This window comes from Pungitius pungitius, chromosome 8 (genome assembly GCF_949316345.1).
Source record: "Pungitius pungitius chromosome 8, fPunPun2.1, whole genome shotgun sequence".
NCBI classification, from domain to species: Eukaryota; Metazoa; Chordata; class Actinopteri; order Perciformes; family Gasterosteidae; genus Pungitius; species Pungitius pungitius.
The window spans coordinates 9,751,158-9,769,705 of record NC_084907.1 but is presented as its reverse complement, the minus strand read 5'-3'; the positions used below and the strand labels follow the sequence as shown (position 1 = coordinate 9,769,705).

At 42.8% G+C, this 18,548-nt stretch overlaps 1 protein-coding gene across 29 annotated transcripts in view; it reads right to left on the bottom strand.

Moving 5' to 3' along the window:
• Positions 1-18,548, bottom strand: part of nfasca (neurofascin homolog (chicken) a) — a 102,761-nt gene that overhangs the window by 23,935 nt on the left and 60,278 nt on the right. For 17 of the 29 annotated variants that reach the window (XR_009956801.1, XR_005114118.2, XR_005114116.2 and 14 more), the window contains 20 exons: positions 16,132-16,243; positions 15,738-15,922; positions 15,521-15,652; positions 14,906-15,049; positions 14,359-14,470; positions 14,084-14,250; positions 13,187-13,334; positions 12,820-12,944; positions 10,745-10,789; positions 10,061-10,162; positions 9,322-9,519; positions 8,492-8,562; positions 7,984-8,206; positions 7,785-7,900; positions 7,418-7,628; positions 7,059-7,181; positions 6,688-6,861; positions 5,072-5,098; positions 2,177-2,422; positions 1,421-1,543 (listed from right to left, as the gene is read on the bottom strand). Coding sequence is in view for 23 of the 29 variants with exons in the window: in XM_037448049.2 (XP_037303946.2) it covers positions 1,421-1,543; positions 2,177-2,422; positions 5,072-5,098; positions 6,688-6,861; positions 7,059-7,181; positions 7,418-7,628; positions 7,785-7,900; positions 7,984-8,206; positions 8,492-8,562; positions 9,322-9,519; positions 10,061-10,162; positions 10,745-10,789; positions 12,820-12,944; positions 13,187-13,334; positions 14,084-14,250; positions 14,359-14,470; positions 14,906-15,049; positions 15,521-15,652; positions 15,738-15,922; positions 16,132-16,243 (2,784 nt within the window). In the remaining 6 variants the exon portion in view is untranslated. The other 12 variants (XM_037448066.2, XM_037448067.2, XM_037448068.2 and 9 more) reach the window with 8 other exon arrangements.

Sequence of the window (18,548 nt, the reverse complement as noted above, 5' to 3'; positions counted from 1 at the left end):
CAACTGATGTTACATTACTCTTATGCCCAAACCCTTAAAATGATTTTCAATTTCTCTCCTTCTGCAAGAATTCTCATTTAATAATTTGACTACAGCCAGTTTTCATGCGACCAAAGCCTCATTCTAAATCTTCATCTGACAGACATGGAAAGACTTCTGGATCTCAGTCGGAGAGACGGGGAGCATGAGGGGATGATAGTGAGTGTCCCACACCTCCTGCCACTCTTTACTGAGGGTCAAAGCTTTCAAATGTGACCTTGGGGAACGGGGGATGGGTGGGAGGGGTGTTAACCATTACATCAGTCTCATCAACCCCCATCCTCCCTCCCTCTCTCCCTTTTTCTATATATTCACACTCAGACGTCATTAAGAATTAAAGTCTTGCCTTTTTTTATAAAAGCATGACTTCCAGAGGGCTCAACAACCCACCAATGCAAAATACAGTGATTATGGAAGCGGGGAGGGCCAAAGAAGTGACACAATCAAACAAAGCAAGCTGAGCAGCCCATTCACACATTCGCACAAGAGCCATTGGAAGCCAAGCAGCATGTTTAAAAAAAACCTTTGAGATGGAGCAGTGCACAGGGAGGTAGTAATGACATGGCAGTGATTAACATTTTCCAACATTTAAAAAAGAGACAGAGATAGAACGAGAGAAACACACACAGTAACTTTGACTGTGGTACGTTGGGGCTTCTTCTATTTTACAGATCAGGATGTTTACATTCATTACATTCTTCAATAAGAAGTGAAATAATAGGCCAACAGAGCACAAATTTTATCTGCAGTGAGATTTGGTGCTCACGAATGGCCGTTATCTCTGGCCACTGCTATTATTCTGATGCTGACTGATTGACTGACTGAGAAAATCTTCTGAGTCTACTGAATCTATTTGTAGGTGTAGCAGGTCCAACCATATATTTGTAAGGCGGACCACCAGTAACACCCACCAATTGCTGATGACAATAGAACCAGTTGTTTTACTCATGTCCTCTGTCCCTTGAATGCTCTGTCCTCAACACTTACATTCGGTCTAATGAAGCAGATACGGCCAACGTGTGTAACAAACACTTTTCCCAAGTTGAATTTTAATTGAAAATAAACCAAACAATAAAGTTTAGGCCCTGACTACCAAAGCAGATAGTGGAAAGATTCTAAAACGCTCTGTAGCCCAGAGGAACTGCAGAGTTGGGTTCATTGCTACAATCAAAAAAACAACATCATACACAGTCCTTTGGCCCGTCGTTGATATCAAATGATAATAGTGCGGCTTTCAAACCTGTGGTCAGTTTTTTTTGCCCCATTCTTGCTTCTGCTCCTTTTGATCATGTATTATCTCTCTACTCTGGCTCTTTCAGTCTTTAATGACACGTTTTGGATCTAGCTTTTGCTAAGCTGTGGGCTCGGTCTGGTTTCTTACTGTCCAGTGTGAACTCTAGCACAAACTCGCTGCTGCCGGCCGGGAAGTTGTGTCTCCAGCTGACGTTAGCGTAGTTACTGTTAGGCTCCACCGTCAGATTCCAGATCTCCCGCCCATGGGCCACTACACAAAGGGGAGGGGTCAGGGGTACAGGGTTAAAGGTCAGGGGTAAAGGGCAGAGATTGCAAAGTTATAACAACCATACACAGGACTCTATTTAGACCTATGCATGGTGCCGGCACTAAGGGATTATATCTACAAGAATGATTGTCCAGATCATGGTCTGCTTCAAACAAGAAGTAAATGTTATATGTTCATGGACAAAAAATTCCGCCTTGAGAAAATTCCAGGACAACTTTGTGTTCATGAAACATGTACGTGTTGCAATGTTTACTTCTGGTCTAAAAAGAAAATGATGAGCTGTGCCAACATCACAACCCACATCACGAATGTGTTGAACGGTACTCTCTCCAAGACCCTTACATTTATAAACATCCATTTAATCATAAAGAAAAGTTTGGATTCTCACTTCCTGACCAGGAGGATAGTTGCTGGCTACATCCCAATATTCTGAAGTAATTCCCCACTTTTTGTACGGTAGGTACAGCACAGCTTATCGGAATGCAGCCCTGATGTAGTCTCCTGTTTGGTCAGGTGGGAGAAGACAATTGTCTTTCATAACCATGAAGTCATTCATGGTCAACTAAAAACACCAGAAAAAAAAGATAGAAACCACAGTGGGACAACAGCATGTACCCAACACGTTCTGATCAGTACGCTTGATGGTGACCAGCTCTGCAGTTGTTGTGGTAGTGGTCGCCTCGGCTGTAGCGGCGGTGGTCGTAGAAGGAGTAGTAGCAGTAGTAGTAGGAAGAGAAGTTGTCGGAGTGGCAGAAGTTGAGGTACTAATGGTTGTAGGAGTCATGGTAGTAGGAGGAAGAGGAGCGAGAGGAGGAGGAGTAGGAGAGAAAGCTGAAGCCACGGAGGCATCGGTAAGCTCGACTACAAGGGAGGAGGAGGGAGAGAGCAAAGGGTTAAAAGACAATCCAGCTGCAACATGAACAGGCTCTCACACGGTGACACACACAAGTCGATGGCGCCCGTAAGGCAAGTCCTCGCAAGCAGCGTTACACAACTCACTCATGCACTCAAGAGCCAATAAAATGATCACAATGTTCATTTGAGTTTGTTTGTTTCCTATTTCACCTCTGATGGGATCAGAGCACCCTTCACCACTATCCTTCATTGACAAAGCTTCCACTGCCACCAAGAGGACAGATGCTGATAATACAACATATTGCTGGGCATATCGCTGTTTAATACGACCTGGTTATGAGAACCCGAAACTGTTTCGTAATGTATTTGTGTTGCATTTAAAAGGGCACCCCACTGGTAGACTGAAACATCAGTCAGTTTAGGTATTATGGGAAGTACCAACTGAGACAGAGAGAGTTGGTTAGTGCGCTGAAAAGGCCACCGGACATTTGCTAGAACTGACTTGATAAACCCCTGGTCAATGTTATTGGGTTGGCCATGTGGCCAGTGACCTCACCTCGGACTTTAAGACTACAAATTTCAAACAGGAGCCTGCTACAAACAAGGGATTTGAATTCATGGGTCAATGAAAAATGCCGATATTGCATCATGCGAAATTTTGAATCCTGTAATTTCTCCTATATTAGGGACTTAAAGACCAATTGCAACTTCTGCTACTTTAATTTGGACACTCACGGGTGCCCACATTTTGTGAAAATGCTGTTTAAATTGTTTAGAGTGCCGCTTTAACTGTTGGTCCTCTCCTGTATTGACCATATTGTGTAGGCCAATACTTTTCGGAAAAACAATGAAAATGTGTATTAGGAAAGAGGATTCGGTATCTAAGGTTTTATCAAGTATGGTCTTTTTTATTTGCTCTCTGATTAGATGCTAACCAATTTAAAATGAAGACAAAAAAGGATGCATCCGCCCTGGGCTGATATGTCTTCTGACTTTTGTAAAGCAATGGTGCCCTCTGGTGGACGTCAGGCTCCGCCCAGGTTGGGACCAGCCCCGCCCCTTCCCACTTAAGAGTGATGGTCCCTCCCTCTGTATCGTAAAAGTCAAGTTCATCTGAACCCCCCCCCAACTTCCCCACCCTGAATCCTCTCACACGAACATTTACATCACACAACAGCCCAAAAACCCAGCCACCATGCTTGCATCTGCGAACCCGATGCAAAACATGCCCTGAGAAAGTATGGGGAACCGATGGTAACATCAGCATGTTCAGAAGCCAAGCCTACACAGCCCACAGCTCCAAACAACCTTACCTGTAGTTACTGAATGTAGAAAAGGACCAAATGAACAGTAGCAGTGCTCAAAGATGGCAAGCCTGTGAGTGAGGCCCAAGCCAACTGCTGATGTTTTGTTGGTTGTCATCCCCAGCACACTCGACATGTCACATCCTTCATCAAAATGTGACATGTTGATGCATCCTCACACTCACACACACACACATTCCCTAAACAGCAGTGTCATCATGACATTGTGTCCAATGACAATGAATGAAAAACCAAAAGCATAAGCCGCTGCACAAGGCTAAGTTGCATCTGATGGCAAACAAGAAGAGGCCGTCGAGAGATTGCATTGTACAGGTGTGCCATCAGGGATCGGTTTGAAGGTCAACATAAATACAAAGGCAGGATTCTCCATCCGCTATAAGGTTTGTTGTAGAATATAAGGCCACAGATTTGTGAAATAGTTCTGATATTACATTTTCAAATGAACGGGTGTGTATGTTTCACTCACTAAGTGTGTGCACCACAGAAGAAACCTGAGCATGTTGAGTCATCTTCAATCCCTGAAAGCACACAGCAGCAGGCAAACAGCGGCTCCACACACAGAGGGAAGATGAAGGAGATGAAGATAAAATGGGGAAATTGCGGTATAGGCAGCAGTTCAGTCCAATAGATACAACAAATATATTTTTGACATGGGTTTTGATTTAAAATAACCCCAGAAATGCATACCTTATTGATATTTTTTACTTTTAAAAGTGTGTTTGAATTCACCTTAATGGGAAACAATACATTGATCAATAATAGATGAAGCGTGAAGTAAATATCTGAATTGAAGACAGAACCAACTATAGGTCACGCCCTTCTGACTTACTGAGTCACTAAGCAATAGGATTTTAGTTAAGTTTTGTGAAAAAATGTCAGAAAAGCATTTAATAAAACTCGTCACCATGGGGTTAATACAAATTCTAGAGGATCTATTACCCAATAAAGAGGAAGCAAGGTCTGTCATGCTTTCCAGCTTTCATATTTAACGTTATGGGGGAATGAAAAAGCCAATATCCAGTCACAGAATGGCTTCCTGTAGGGTAGGGTATCATATCCTGCCTTGCCTAAGTATATACAATAAATGTTACATACATGCATAAACATATATATATATGTATATTATATATCATATTATATATCATATATATATGCCCAGCACTGAAGTGCTACCCCCAGCAGAGTGAGCTGCTGGGGGTAGCACTTCAGTGGTTAATACAGTGAAGGTAGACTGCACTGCTGCTCAGTGTTAACTTGGGACAGATAGAGAGACAGATATAGAGGGGGAGGGAAAGGCGGCAGGCACACTGCACTTCTCATTCCCCATTACCTAGAACTGTGGAGTCAGTAAGGTTTTCTGCCAATAAAAAGAGAGGTGGAGACAGGAGACAGGGGAAAGGTATAAGAAAGACACAGAGCGAACAACAAGCACAAGACAGCAGCTGGAAGGTTTGAATTCATTACTGAAGGTTCAGAGGTCTCTGCCTCCATCACGCTTCTCTTTGGAATGATACTTTATACTGAAAAAGTCCTCAAAGTGGTGTTATTTTGATGTAGAAAATGCTTCTTTCAAAACTAGAGTCCTTTTAAAAAAAATAATATTTCTCCAAATCCTCTTTCCATATTTCTGGACCCTATTTGCAACATACTGTAAAGATTGACTATGAACACACAGGCAGGGGGTCTACAATCTGCAATTGAAGGATGTATCAATGATGAAAAAAACAGGTTGATAAGATAAACACAAGCTAAAGCTATAGATTACTGTGTAAAAGTGAAGCACCAGAAGACAATGGAGACCAACTCGCCTGGGTAGATATTATCGATAGATTTCACTAAATCATTAAAAATCGGAACAAGCTGGTGAATACATTCAGCATACCTTCAGTAGCTAGCATAGCATAGAGGTGCTAAAACTAGTTAACAATGAGCTAATGTATCCTGCTGACGTTAGCTTCACAGGTTTTTTGGTGGAAACGTACCTCTCCGAATGACAAATATCACTCTTACACCAATATCTACATTATTGAATGTTATTGAAAATAACTGCATGTAAATATTTTAGAATTTCAAACAAGCTGTAAAGCATTAGGCTAGTTAAACATGGTGGGTTACTTGAGCGTTTTCTACAATTGTAGTTCCACTTTCTGTAAAAACAACTTCCAAGTCACTGAAATACTGAAAAACAAGATGTTGGTCAAATGTTTGCCCAGATCCAGTGGCGTGTCACTGTTTGTGCGCGTATATGAGTCACATCAATTATGTCATCTTTCAAAAGAAGATCTGATAACAAAGAGGCCTGTTTTCACCGAAGGGCAACAAACTAATCCACTTTTAACTCTTATGTCACCATCTCTCTCACACAGAGGGATTTTCAATATGAAGAGGGGTCATGGAACCAACCTGGTTCCTATGCAGAGAAACAAGTGACGGAAACAATCTCATGATACAGTAGAAGACACAATGCAGCAGGGTGGAGGTTCAAAGTTAGGAACCAGCACTGGATGTGTGAAAGGGACAATTCCAGTAACTATTGTGGTAAACTAGGTCCAAAACAATTCTGTTTTATTCTGTTTAACTTCTAATTATCTAAATCTATTTTCTACTCCAAGGCCAAATTTAGCTTGATGAGTGTAGTGAAATGTGTTCAAGACTTAAAGAATATGCCTTTAATGTGTTCTTTTGTGGTTCATTCTTTACACTTGACATCTGTAAGCTATAAAAAAAGTTAATAATAATTGAGTTAATAAGATTTCAGTCTTCAGTCTCACTGTCCTTACTCTGTCTGCAGAAGTTTTGAGGGATTTGTTCACTATTAATGGCTAAATAATACAGAAAGAAAAGTGGTGGGAACTTTAATAGAGTCTGATCAACTAAATGTGATGTGACATTTGGGGATTCTGATGCCTCTGATATGCAAACAAATTGTCAAATGTAGATGCTCACCTTCATTGGCGAAGTGAGGGGACTCCTCAGCATAGACCTCCCCTGCTCCCACCTGTGTGAGTGCTGACAGGTAGAACTTGTAGCGTGTAGATCGTTCCGGAAGGCGTACGTTAAACTGTGTCACGTTAGGCGGGAGAGTCTCCAACTGGGCACGACCCACTCTGGAACCATTGACTGCATTGGGGAGAGAATCATCCCAAATCTAATTTACTCACACATCAATATTAAAATGAAGCCAGTCCCACAAAAAAATGCAAAGCAGTCCTGTATGTAATGATGAAGCCAATCAGCACCGAGTTTAAAAATGCTTTCGGTAACAGTTGGTACCTTTGTGTAAATACCTTGGGTTTGAGAGGATCAGAGCTGCTCACCTATTTGGTACTTGAGCTGGTATCCAATCAGAATACCGTTGGGCTCCAGAGGTTTGTCCCACTCAAGGTGGATGGTGTCAAAAGTTCTCCGGTTAATCCTGAAAAACTTTGGAGCATCGGGCACTGCAAACACACACAACAGGTATTCAGTTAAACAGATCAGCAAGTGGAGGGATAGGAAACACAGGTTCCATGGATTCTGAAGTACATTCTTTGTCTGGGCCCCGGATCTTAGACCAAACAAAACAACAACAAAAAAACAATACATTGCAATCCGCCAATTGTGATTTTGGTAAGTCATTGCACCCGTACTCTTAGATGTGATGTGATGTGTTAGTTTGAAAGGTCCGTGTTCTCACCTCCCTCATGGGTGGTGACCTCCACGGTGTTGCTGGGTGGACTTTCAAAGAGGTTGTTAGCCACAACCAGGAACATCTTGTATCTCGAGTAGGGCACCAGGTCGCTGAGGATGCCAGACGGTTCGGCCGCGATGCTGTAGAAACCTTTAGTCTTCTTCTCCTTACTGACCACTAGACCAGGAACCAGACTGGACTCACGCCAGAAGTACAGCTGAAAGGCAGAAGCGTGAGAAATGGGTTACTGTGAAAGCAGCGCAGAAGAAGGGGAGGAGATTAATAGAGACGGAGAAATAGTCGGAAAACTATCTATTTTCTGACCAACTGTGCAGTAACTTCATTATCATTAGAAAAGCACAGCTAGTCTCACTCGGTACTCCTTGAATTCTCCCTGCACAGAGCTCAGGTCCACAGGCTTCCAGTGCAAGACGGCCTTTGTGCTGTCAAACTTTGACACCCGCAGGTCAGTGGGAGCGTAGATGGGTTCTGAACAAACAAAAAGGGACAAAGGGTTCGAGCAGGCAGAAGAGTTGTCAGTGAGAGGTTCGTTTTGATTTGTGTCTACTCACTGTCCTCTCCAGAGTATCCAACTACCACATTGGACTCTGGTCCTTGTCCAAACTCGTTCCTGGCCTGTACTTTGATCTCGTAAGAAATGTAGGTCTCTGTGTTGTGGACGACATGTTTGGATCCAACTGTGGTCACGTTACTCCACCCTTCTCCCAAATCCTTCCGTCTCCACCACACGCTGTAGTGCAGGTTTGGCCCGTTCCTCTCCAGATCAAGCAGAGGCTGGACAAAACAAGAAAAGAAGCTGACATGCACACTTCCTGGGAGTAAGATTTAGTTTGGGTTTGTGTTTTTACTGTTTTTAAGACATGAAAAGTACGTAAAACCCCCAAAAAATCAACCCAAACTGCTCTTCCTCTCACTAATAAAGTAGTTCTAATTAAACTACTTCAGACTACTTGATTTCATGAACAGTTCAAACCAGTCGTTACTGATGTTGACCTATTGAATATAATGTAATGAAAAGAAGTGGAATCAGACAAGCTGCCTTAGACAAACAAGTCTTACCTCCCAGGTTATCTCCATATTGTCCTTCTTTGATCCCCATCCTCGTAGACCTCTGGGGATGGCATCTGGGGCTGGATGTAACAAAACAAAATTCACTCAGCTTGAACAACATCAACTGTAACTAATCTCATGTCCTCAGGCAAAGAGCTGTCTTCGTCCCACCTGAGAAACCGTGTGGTACCTTTACTTTAAAGCAAGGGGCTACAAACTACACATCCAGCCCATGTGACAATCTCATGGGACCCTCACATGTTTAGAATGAATTATTTTATTGGTAAACTGGTTAAAATGGTAGCACTTAAATTGTACTTATAATGGCACTTTTCTATAACATGTTTTGAAACTGCTTATTTGATGAAAAATGTACTTTCTTGTTACTTGTTCTTCTGAGTTTGTATCTCTATGTGGAAATGCACTTATTGTACGTCGCTTTGGATAAAAGCGTCAGCTAAATGACATGTAATGTAATGTTAACCACTTGATACTTGTTTTTGTGTGAAATGAGTAATTTCCACATAGTCCATGTACCAGAGAAGCATACAATATGTCTAAGTAATGGCATGGATAGATTGATTGATATATTATGAGCTTTTATCATTCATAAAAATGAATGATGGTTGGATAGGAGACAGCAAACTGGCCTCCGTTGCATTTGAGAACTACAGACCAAACAGTTCCACTACTTCTAATCAAAGGTCGAATATTTTCTTACAAGATGTAGGTAGGTTGTCATTCAGTCATCAAATACTCATACGTTTTAAGCAAAGTACCTGAAATATTGTTATGTGATGGTACATTAACTACTTTTGTGAGTGTGTGGTGCTTCTCACCGGCTCCGCTGGTCTTGTACCGTGGCGAGGGCCGGCTGGGTTGACTCCGGCCCACTGCGTTGATGGCGATGACCCTGAACTGGTAGTTAACGAAGGGGGCGAGCTGCAGGATGACAGAGTTGAGGTCCCCTGGGTATGTGGACAGGTCCTGCCACCTGCCCGGCTCCCAACGGTCCTCCTCAAATTGGACCAGGAATTCTGCAGGGATAAGAGAGCTGATATGAGAATAGGTAAACCCCTTGTTGATAATGCAGCGGAGATCATGGGGGTTTCATGTGGTCATGGACTAGGTACAGGTACAAAGGTTGGTAGGATCTCCTACAGCTCCTACAGTATTTATCCATTCTACTTCTATGACCCTGTTACATTCACATACAACCCTTACTATAAATACATAAAATAGGGATACTAGTAAGCCCTTTATTTTAAAGGGGTGTTATAACTTTGGACTATCAAAATGTATTTCATTTCTTCAGTAATGAGTTTTTCTATTCCATCATGTTGTTATTTCCTAAGCATAGAGACATGGGATGAACTTCACCTTTTTATCCCTCCTTTATTCACACATCTCCCTACAGGATGCACTTGAGTTCTTCAGGCGTGTCAGGACACGCTTATGAGGAAGAAAGCTTCCACATACACAAATCAGGTCTATGTTTGACACATTTAGAAAGACGTGTGAGGACGCAGGTGTATTACAACTCTCGGGAAGATGAGAAGCGTGTGTGTGTGTACTGACGCGTGACAGGGCTCCGGTGGTCGTTTCCGGGGATCCAGGTGAGGCGAACGCTGCGGGCTGCAGGGTCTGACAGGTCCAGATCCATGGGAGGGTCTGGGTGGTCTGCAGAGAAAAAGGGAACTGACCTTAGACATGGAAAAAGGACCAAACACACATTTACACTCAACCATTGACATGCAGCAACAGTTATCATGTGCAATGTCATTGATCCTGGTCATCAGTTGGTCAATCAGATCAAAGATACACTTTAACTAGATCAATGCAGTTCAACCCAATAGCATTGAACTGTCAGGAGGTTTCAAGAAATTCTAAAAATGTTGCTCAGACAAATGAGGACAAATGGGAAAACTTCCTCTACTAATGATATCCACAAACAAAATGTGGTTGGACAGAACATTGTCAGACTCACTTTGAGATTAACTGACTTGACGGGATGTTTTGTGGAGCATGCATGTTAAAAAATTAACTCGGCATTAAAGACTCCTCTCACACACACACTCACACACACACACACACACGGACAGCATCACGGTTGGCTGTATGATAAATAATGTCATACAGCAGAAGCCCAGGTTTAGATCGATGCGGGCACAAAAAGTAAAACAATAAGAAGATAAAGTAGACACAAGAAGAATGGACATGACCAAAAGTAAAAGTCAGAACCCCACCCAAACCGTGTGTTACCTGGAGGCAAGGCACTAGAGACTGAGGGGTTGAGGGAGGCTTCCTCTGTAGGGCGGGGTCAAGGACCAGGAAGTGGGTATAAAGGTTAGAGTGTGCAGGTTAGTCTACCAGCAGGTCTACTACAAGGCAGCACAATGGTTAACAAATCATTTAGTACACAGTGTATTAATATAAGCCAGCTTCACCAAGCTCCAGTCTGTATGACGCCATATTAGGGTCACATTAGGGATTTCTTTCTATTGTGCATTTTTCCATTGGGCCATTGACTTTCTACTGTCAATGGCCCGAATGGACCATCACATATTTGAGACAATAATGCTATTATCATATTTACATGTGAAACTTTTCTGTTCAATATTTAGAACCCGTGACTTCTTCCATCAAAAAAAAGTCTACTATCCTCCGTGAACCAGGAGGTCATTAAACGAAAAAGCTTTTTTGACACATTTCTCATTTGGAAATACTTTGTCAAAGAAGAAGATGAGCAAAAAAGAGAGGTGTATTCCCTTGGCAAACACATATGAAAAGTCTCACATGTCAAAATAATAATCACAAAGTATGTTCAAACTGAGTCATCAATATAGCTGCACTACAGAATTTTCTACATGCATGCAAACTGTTGAATTAGTGAGTTAGGGTAAAGCTTAGCCAGGTTAAAGCTAAAGCTAATTAAAAGTTTACATTTTAGTAAACAATAAAACATGCATGATTTCCTTTTGAAGACATAGAGCTGAAAAATAGTACAGTGTTAAGAGAAGACATTTACAGAGAATATCGCTAAAGAAAAAAGCATTAATACCAAGTAAAAGTAAAAGCGTAATAGAGTTCATGTGTGTGTGTGTGTGTGTGTGTGTGTGTGTGTGTGTGTGTGTGTGTGTGTGTGTGCAAACAAATTACGCTATCATCATTTTCCAGACACCACGCAAATCTACATAACTATATCACTAGGGGACCATAACCCCATTGGGTAAATCCAGGGAACAAATCAACAACTGGATGTGCCAGAATTTTCTAAAATAAAACAGAGCTAAATAAAGCTTAAGTCTGCCTCTGGTTACGCTGTCAGGTGGCGGGTTGTTTCGTAGTAGCTGACCAGACATCGGCACAGTTTGGGTAAACCAATCGCATCTGTGCTTTCAAACTTTCAAACTGTTCTCCTCTCGGTTGCTGTCAGTTGTTGTTGTCACAACTTTATTTTCCACCACCATCTGTATGTCTGGACCCTATCTGCATCCCGGCCCTTGGTTTATTCTATGGCATGAAACACCCTTCATCAAATCAAATCATTGTCAATCGCTGATCGCTGATCAAAACCCAAAGCCATATATTTCAAGGATTAGACTACGTATGTCTCAACAGGATTTGGAAAAACTGTCTTCAGAAGACTGGACTATTGTAACGGTGTGTTCACAGGTTCTGTAAGAAGTCAGTCAGAACGCGCAGCTTGAGTCCTCACTAAGGACAACAAAGTGGATCACATAACTCCACCTCTGAGGTCTTTACGCTGGCTTACTGTCCAACAAAGGATTGACAAGGCACTAGCCTGTTTTTTGCAATTGTTCCAAAACAACCCTAGAGAGGCTTTAGTGCATGCCTCAAGATTTGACATCTCAGGCTGTGGTGGCTGATTGTGCATGGTCAACCCCTGTTTTTAATCCTCAGAGACAATGATCCTTGGCTCCGAATTCCCCCACGTTGAGAAGAGCGGCAGCTCCCTTTGCTCACTCAGAAGCCAAAATGTGTAAAGCGTAGAATTCCACGCTCGAAAGAGACCTTTGACTTCTAAGATCGACCCCTTGTGTTCTGTTTTTTGCATCATCCCTGATATTTATTCAAACTTTAAACATTAGTTTTGTTTGTCTTATTAACAACATATTTTATTGCTAGTTGGTTCAAATGGGGATATGGTAACTTTTACTTTTCAGCTGTAGGTACTTTCCAGAAAGGGATACTATACTGTATAATGTATTATCTGGATTTAAGTACTGTGGTTTCATTAAGTACAGAGAATATTTTCTTCGGAATGTCACACAAATAAGGCATTTTCTCCCCGACCGGTGTGTATGTGAGTGTACCTAAGACCGTGAGGCGGGCTGAGGCTGAGTCCTGGTCTATCTCAGATGTAACAGCACAGGTGTAGGTTCCCTCGTCCTCCTCGTTCACATCGGAGATGGTCAACGACTCCTCGTCTTTCTGCAGCCTGAGAGACAAACAGAGAGAAGGATTCACGCTTTCAGGTCTTTACTTGAGCTGACATCAATCAGTCGTTCCATTTTAAAATAAAATAACTGACATTTCTTAATGTGTGACGCGTTTTAGCTCAATAGCTATTGGTGTGTGTCGGAACTCTGAGAACTATCCTGTCTCCTACACAATTACATTCCCATTCCCATAGAGAGGTCGGAGCCCCACAGATGTTTCAGGGTCAGTGTGTGCTGTTACCTCCAACGCAGGGCCAGAGGTTTGTCGTCCTTGGTCCAAGCCACAGTGATGGGCAGGCTGGGATCAGACTTCACCTTACACTCAAAGCGAGCCACGGATCCCCTAACGGCCGACTGGCGCTCCGGTGCTCGAATGATACGCGTCGGCTCTGAACGGGAGCGAGGTTGGAAGCAATCATCAAACGTTAACTGGGACACTCGAGGGAGAATCAGTGAGGCTGAGGACTGTCTTGTCAGAGTTTGATGGAACACACTGTTCCAAAACACTCAAACAAATTGTTGCACAACTAAGGCTGTCTATGTGCTCGTTTTAATTCACATTTTTCAAAGGAAGATTTTTGAAGAGAAGATTAATCAGATTGACGAGCTTTTGTCAGAAGAAAAACGGAAATATGACCACTTATACAACCCGTCATTGGGGGACTATGAGGACTATTCAAACGCCGGTTTGCCGGTCAAGGGGTGCACAAAGTTGTGTATGTTTTTTTTGTGTATGTCGAGCGTAATTCTACGCTTTACACATTTTGGCTTCTGAGTGGCTAAGGGAGATGCCGCTCAAACAAATTGTTGCCCAACTAAGGCTGTCTATGTGCTCGTTTTAATTCATGGTTCTAAAAGGGTTGCGGGCGTTGCAGAGCAATTCAGAACACTAGGTGGAGGGTAGGTTGAAGACGACCTACAGAATGACTGACGGGTTGTATAAGTGGTCATATTTCCGTTTTTCTTCCGACAAAAGCTCTTCAATCTGATTAATTTTCTCTTCAAAAATCTTCCTTTTAAAAATGTAACCATAACTAGGCTTTAGGCTGTACATTATGTTAATTACAACTCATTTTAGGGTTGAAGTTTACGTTTCAGCTCAGCTGTGAGTCTTAACAGCTGAGATGTATTCACTGACCTTTGACCTCCAGACGGACCTGGTTCTCGGCCTTGCCCAGCATGCTGTTGGCCACACAGGTGTAGGTGCCCTCGTCCTCTGCTTTGGCCCGTTTGATCTCCAGGGTGCCATTAATATGAATGCTGTAGTGACCTCCGTCCAGCCCACTGCCCTGTCCGTTCTTAAACCTGCACGCACAGAGTATGACCGCTACAGTATGGGTGTGCCACTCTTGTACTAATACAAAGATACGGCTTTGCAAGGGATGATGCAGCTTTGGAGCTTTCCATGCTCACCAGCGTAGTTCCGGCAGAGGAGAACCGAAAAAGGGACAGTCAAGGAAGGTGCGGTTGTTCTCGATGACTTTGATCAGCTGGTTTTTAGGGCCCAGCATCCTCGGAGGCATGTCTGCATAGAGAGGGACAGAGGATGAAGCTTCCACCACTACATTCTTTACTAGGACTCTGAGTTTGTATCATTTGTGAGAGTCTGCTCATGAGCATCTCACCATATCACCTGTCTGCAACAAGTTAAAATATTCCCTGTGTAATAGATTGGAATTCATTCTTAAGCAATTGAAAATGTCATATCCTATCCTATCTCGTTTTTAAAAAATGTAGACTTGGAAGAGACTTTGACTTGGGGACATAGAATTGTTAGTTTGGAAAAGTGTGTGGATGACTATTGACTTTTGTTCACAATAATCATTGAAGGAAACCATGCACTGGTTCATTAGTGGTGGAAATATTTGGCCCACACATACTTGGCTCCGCCTACTGGTGCAGAGCGAGGCGAGCGCTGATGCCTACAGACGGACGCCACAACTACTGCTTTGTGACTCACCGAGGACGCTGACGAAGGCGTTGGCCAGCAGGTAGCCGTGCTGGTTGGAGGCGTTGCACTGGTAGACAGCGCTGCTTCCCATCTGCACTGAGCGGAAGATGATGGTGTCACCAAACATTTGTCTGCTGGTGCTGTGGGGAGTGCCTGAGGTCAGGGGAGAGGAAAGAAACACAACAACAATAACGACAATTGCAGAATCCATTTGACACAGCGATCTAGTGAAGACAATATTTGATTTGAGTGGTCTGCTACAGACTTCAGGATTAGATAAGTACCAGGTGTAGAACAGTTCAGCTGATTGGACATTATAATACAAAAAGTCTGTATTCCAACATCAACACAAGACTATCATCACACCACATTGTCAAATATGTGTCACCTTTCAGAGCTTTTTAACAAGAACATATGCAATCTATGCACACTTTTCAGCCTTCAATTTATTCGTATTTTGTAATTAAACGTGGTTGTGTTTAAAATAGCCCAATAATAACAATGTTAAATAATAATGTAACTTTAATACACAATAGAAATAAATAAATATGGAAATAAATAAAGGTTGACAGAAGGAGAGAGGAAAAGGAAATACAAGAGAGAAAAAAGTAAGTAAGTAAGTACTTTCTATAGGCTGTCCGTTGATCAGCCACTGGATGTTGGGTTTTGGGTTGCCGTTGGCTCGACACACCAAGCGCCCGTTTTCCTCTGGAGCGAGAACCACATTGGAGGGTTTGTCGAGCCAATAAGGAGCCGCTGTGGACCGCAGCAAGTCAGATGAGCACGGCGGACACAAACATGCACCGGTTTGAAGAACACGTGACCGGTGTAACCTCCTCACCTTTGACCTGGACAAAGATGGAGTGGCGTATGCTGCCTAAATGGTTGTTGGCCATGCACACATACTCCCCGGCGTCCTCCTCTGACACGTTGATGATCTTTAGGGTCTTGTTGTAGTTGTCAAACTTCACCTTGCGCCCTGGCAGGTCCCCACCCTTCTTAAACCACTTGATCGTGGGTGTCGGACTGTAAGGAACAAAGAGGGGAAAATCTAGAAAAATCTGCTGATTATCACCGCTCAAACTTCGCTCAGAGCACCAAATACCAATTCAAAAATCTCTCAATAAAACCTAAAAGAGCTGATTTAGAACTTTTAAATCATAGATTGTGTTGCGATAGCAACCTCTGGGTCTTTGAATGTGTGCATATGTGTGTGTGTGTGTGTGTGAGCTCACAGTCCAGCAGCGATGCATTCCAGCAACAGTTGCTCGTCCCGTAGCACCATCTTGGAGCTCTCGCTCCCCGAGGGAGAAAGGAAGGTTGGCGTGGACTCAGCTACTTTGCGGCCTGCGGACAAGAAGCGGAGTGGGGTTAACATAAGCAAAAAACAAACAAACACTAGAAGCACTAACGTAAATCTTTGTACGAGGAGCTGGACATCCTGTTTGCGGGCACTGCTATATGAATCTAAATCTAATAGCCTGGTCGTTTCCTTGTGGCCGCCCTCCATCCCCGCCAGGCTTCGTTTCTCCCTGCATTTGCTGTGAGGCTGAGACGGCCTGTAAATACTTTTATGCCCTCTGGCTTCTCTCCCAGGAAGACATTAAGAGATGCAGAAACAACAACAGACTCATTGATCTGGCTTTGCAGTTGCCAAGAGAACAGAGATGGTAAAGATTGGCATTGAACGCTTAAATAAAGCAGCTGATAAAACGTTCTTCTAGGGGGATGAGATTACTTCAACGTGAAGCTGAAGCACATAGAAGTTGTGTAGTCGATGGCCTTCCACCTTTCAGCGGGCCTTGGCTGAACCAAGGAGCACCATTGTCACGAGAGCCTTTAGAACAGAACCTTAGTGTTGTCTGGATTTGGCTTTTGGGTTGCAAGGGCTTTAACATTCTGCACACTCAGTGAAGTTACTAAAGGGGAGGCAATGATGCAAATCTATCTCAGAACTATGATTTAAAAAACAACTAATATAACTAAGATATAGTTTGGCATCAGTGTTGTTTATTCTGTAGTAATAATAAAAATCCAAGTTGTAATTAAACAGTAATATAAATCAGTACAGGAATACCAATGGCATGAGTTTAGGGTTAAATGTGTTTGGACACATTTGTGAGGAGGACATTCTGCTTGGTTTTCCATCCACTGTATGCAGCATTATTAATGCTGAGTGACTGGTAATAATTTCAAACGATTCACCAGAAGTGACCAATTCCAATTAAAATCTCATTACACAGACTGATTTGTCTGATTCTGTCCTCACATTGCCAGTCGGATCCAGTCCCAACACAAATGCTGCCAACGGCGAGGACATTATAATCCAGCCAGCAGAGAGCTGCAGGATGCTGGGAGGTGTTTGGGATTAAATTAGCATTAGCCTCTTTTGTGATGCTAATCAGTATGGGATGAAAGCATCTGTTAGCGGTTAGCTTCTCTAGTAGCTGGCAAAGGAGGATCTGCTATTGTTATGGACACTTGCATGAGAAGAACAATAATAAGAGGAGGAAACACACAGAAGACAGTTAGTGGTAACCCAAGTCGAGGTGATTGTATGCACATTCGCTACAGTGAGAACTACGGCAATGCAGTGAGCTACCTGCAAAAAAAGAGATTTCCGTTTTTATTTCTGTATCAGATTAGTGATAAAATAGCCCGCATGTGAGTGTTACCCCCAACCCCATCACTCCCCCATGCTCACTGAGGGCAGATTTACTTCCATACATCTGTGACTATTAATGATCACAGCATCAATCCAGACTGAATATTCATTGTGTGACCTAATCCCTTTCTGCACCTTTCAGCCTCGTCGGGGTCTTCATTCCCAATGGGGCCTCGGAGCTGGCGGACCGGTCTATCACTTGGAGCATCTTCCCCTTAGGGACATATTACCCCCCAGTTGAGCCACTAACTAACACATATGTTCCCAGTTCGGCTGATCCCTTCCCTCCAGCTATGGGCTCATTCAATACACGTATGGCATTATGAAGCATATGAGGGTCAGAGAGATGTTTGTGAGTTTTTTATATAAGTCACTCGGTAAAGTGTCGTCGGACGTCAGGTTGGAGTTCAATTGTCAACTTCAACTCACAATGGATAATGGAAGAGAAAGATGCTGTTGCTGATGATCTGTCTCACAAACTGATATGCATGTGGCCCCAGAGTGACCCAATAATGTTGCTCATAAGTATCTCTTGCATGGGTCATGTTGTAATAAAGGTAATAGTTGTTTTGATTCTGTTTTGAAAGATCTAAATGTGGTTGAATTCATGTAGATGTCTCCTGATGAGGAACAAAATATAAAATATTGATAGCAAAAGAATCAGGTATAAATTAAATACACCAACACACGAACCAACACTCAATTCTCCATGTGAAGCCACACAGTGAATTCTACATGTTGAGAGCAGTTAGGAGGTTAAAGGTCAGGCCTAGGTCATCAATGACTTTAGCGTCACTGAGATAGCATGTTAGTGTCAGTGCCGGCGCTCCGCACACGCACATCACGCGCTGCGCGTAGGGCACCAAGTGCCTGGGGGGGCACCAAAAAATCTGGGACGTGAAAAATCATCACAGTAGGCTACTAGTATAAATAACAAATAAAATATGTCTAAAGCATGCTAATATGCAAAATCAATACAAAGTCAAA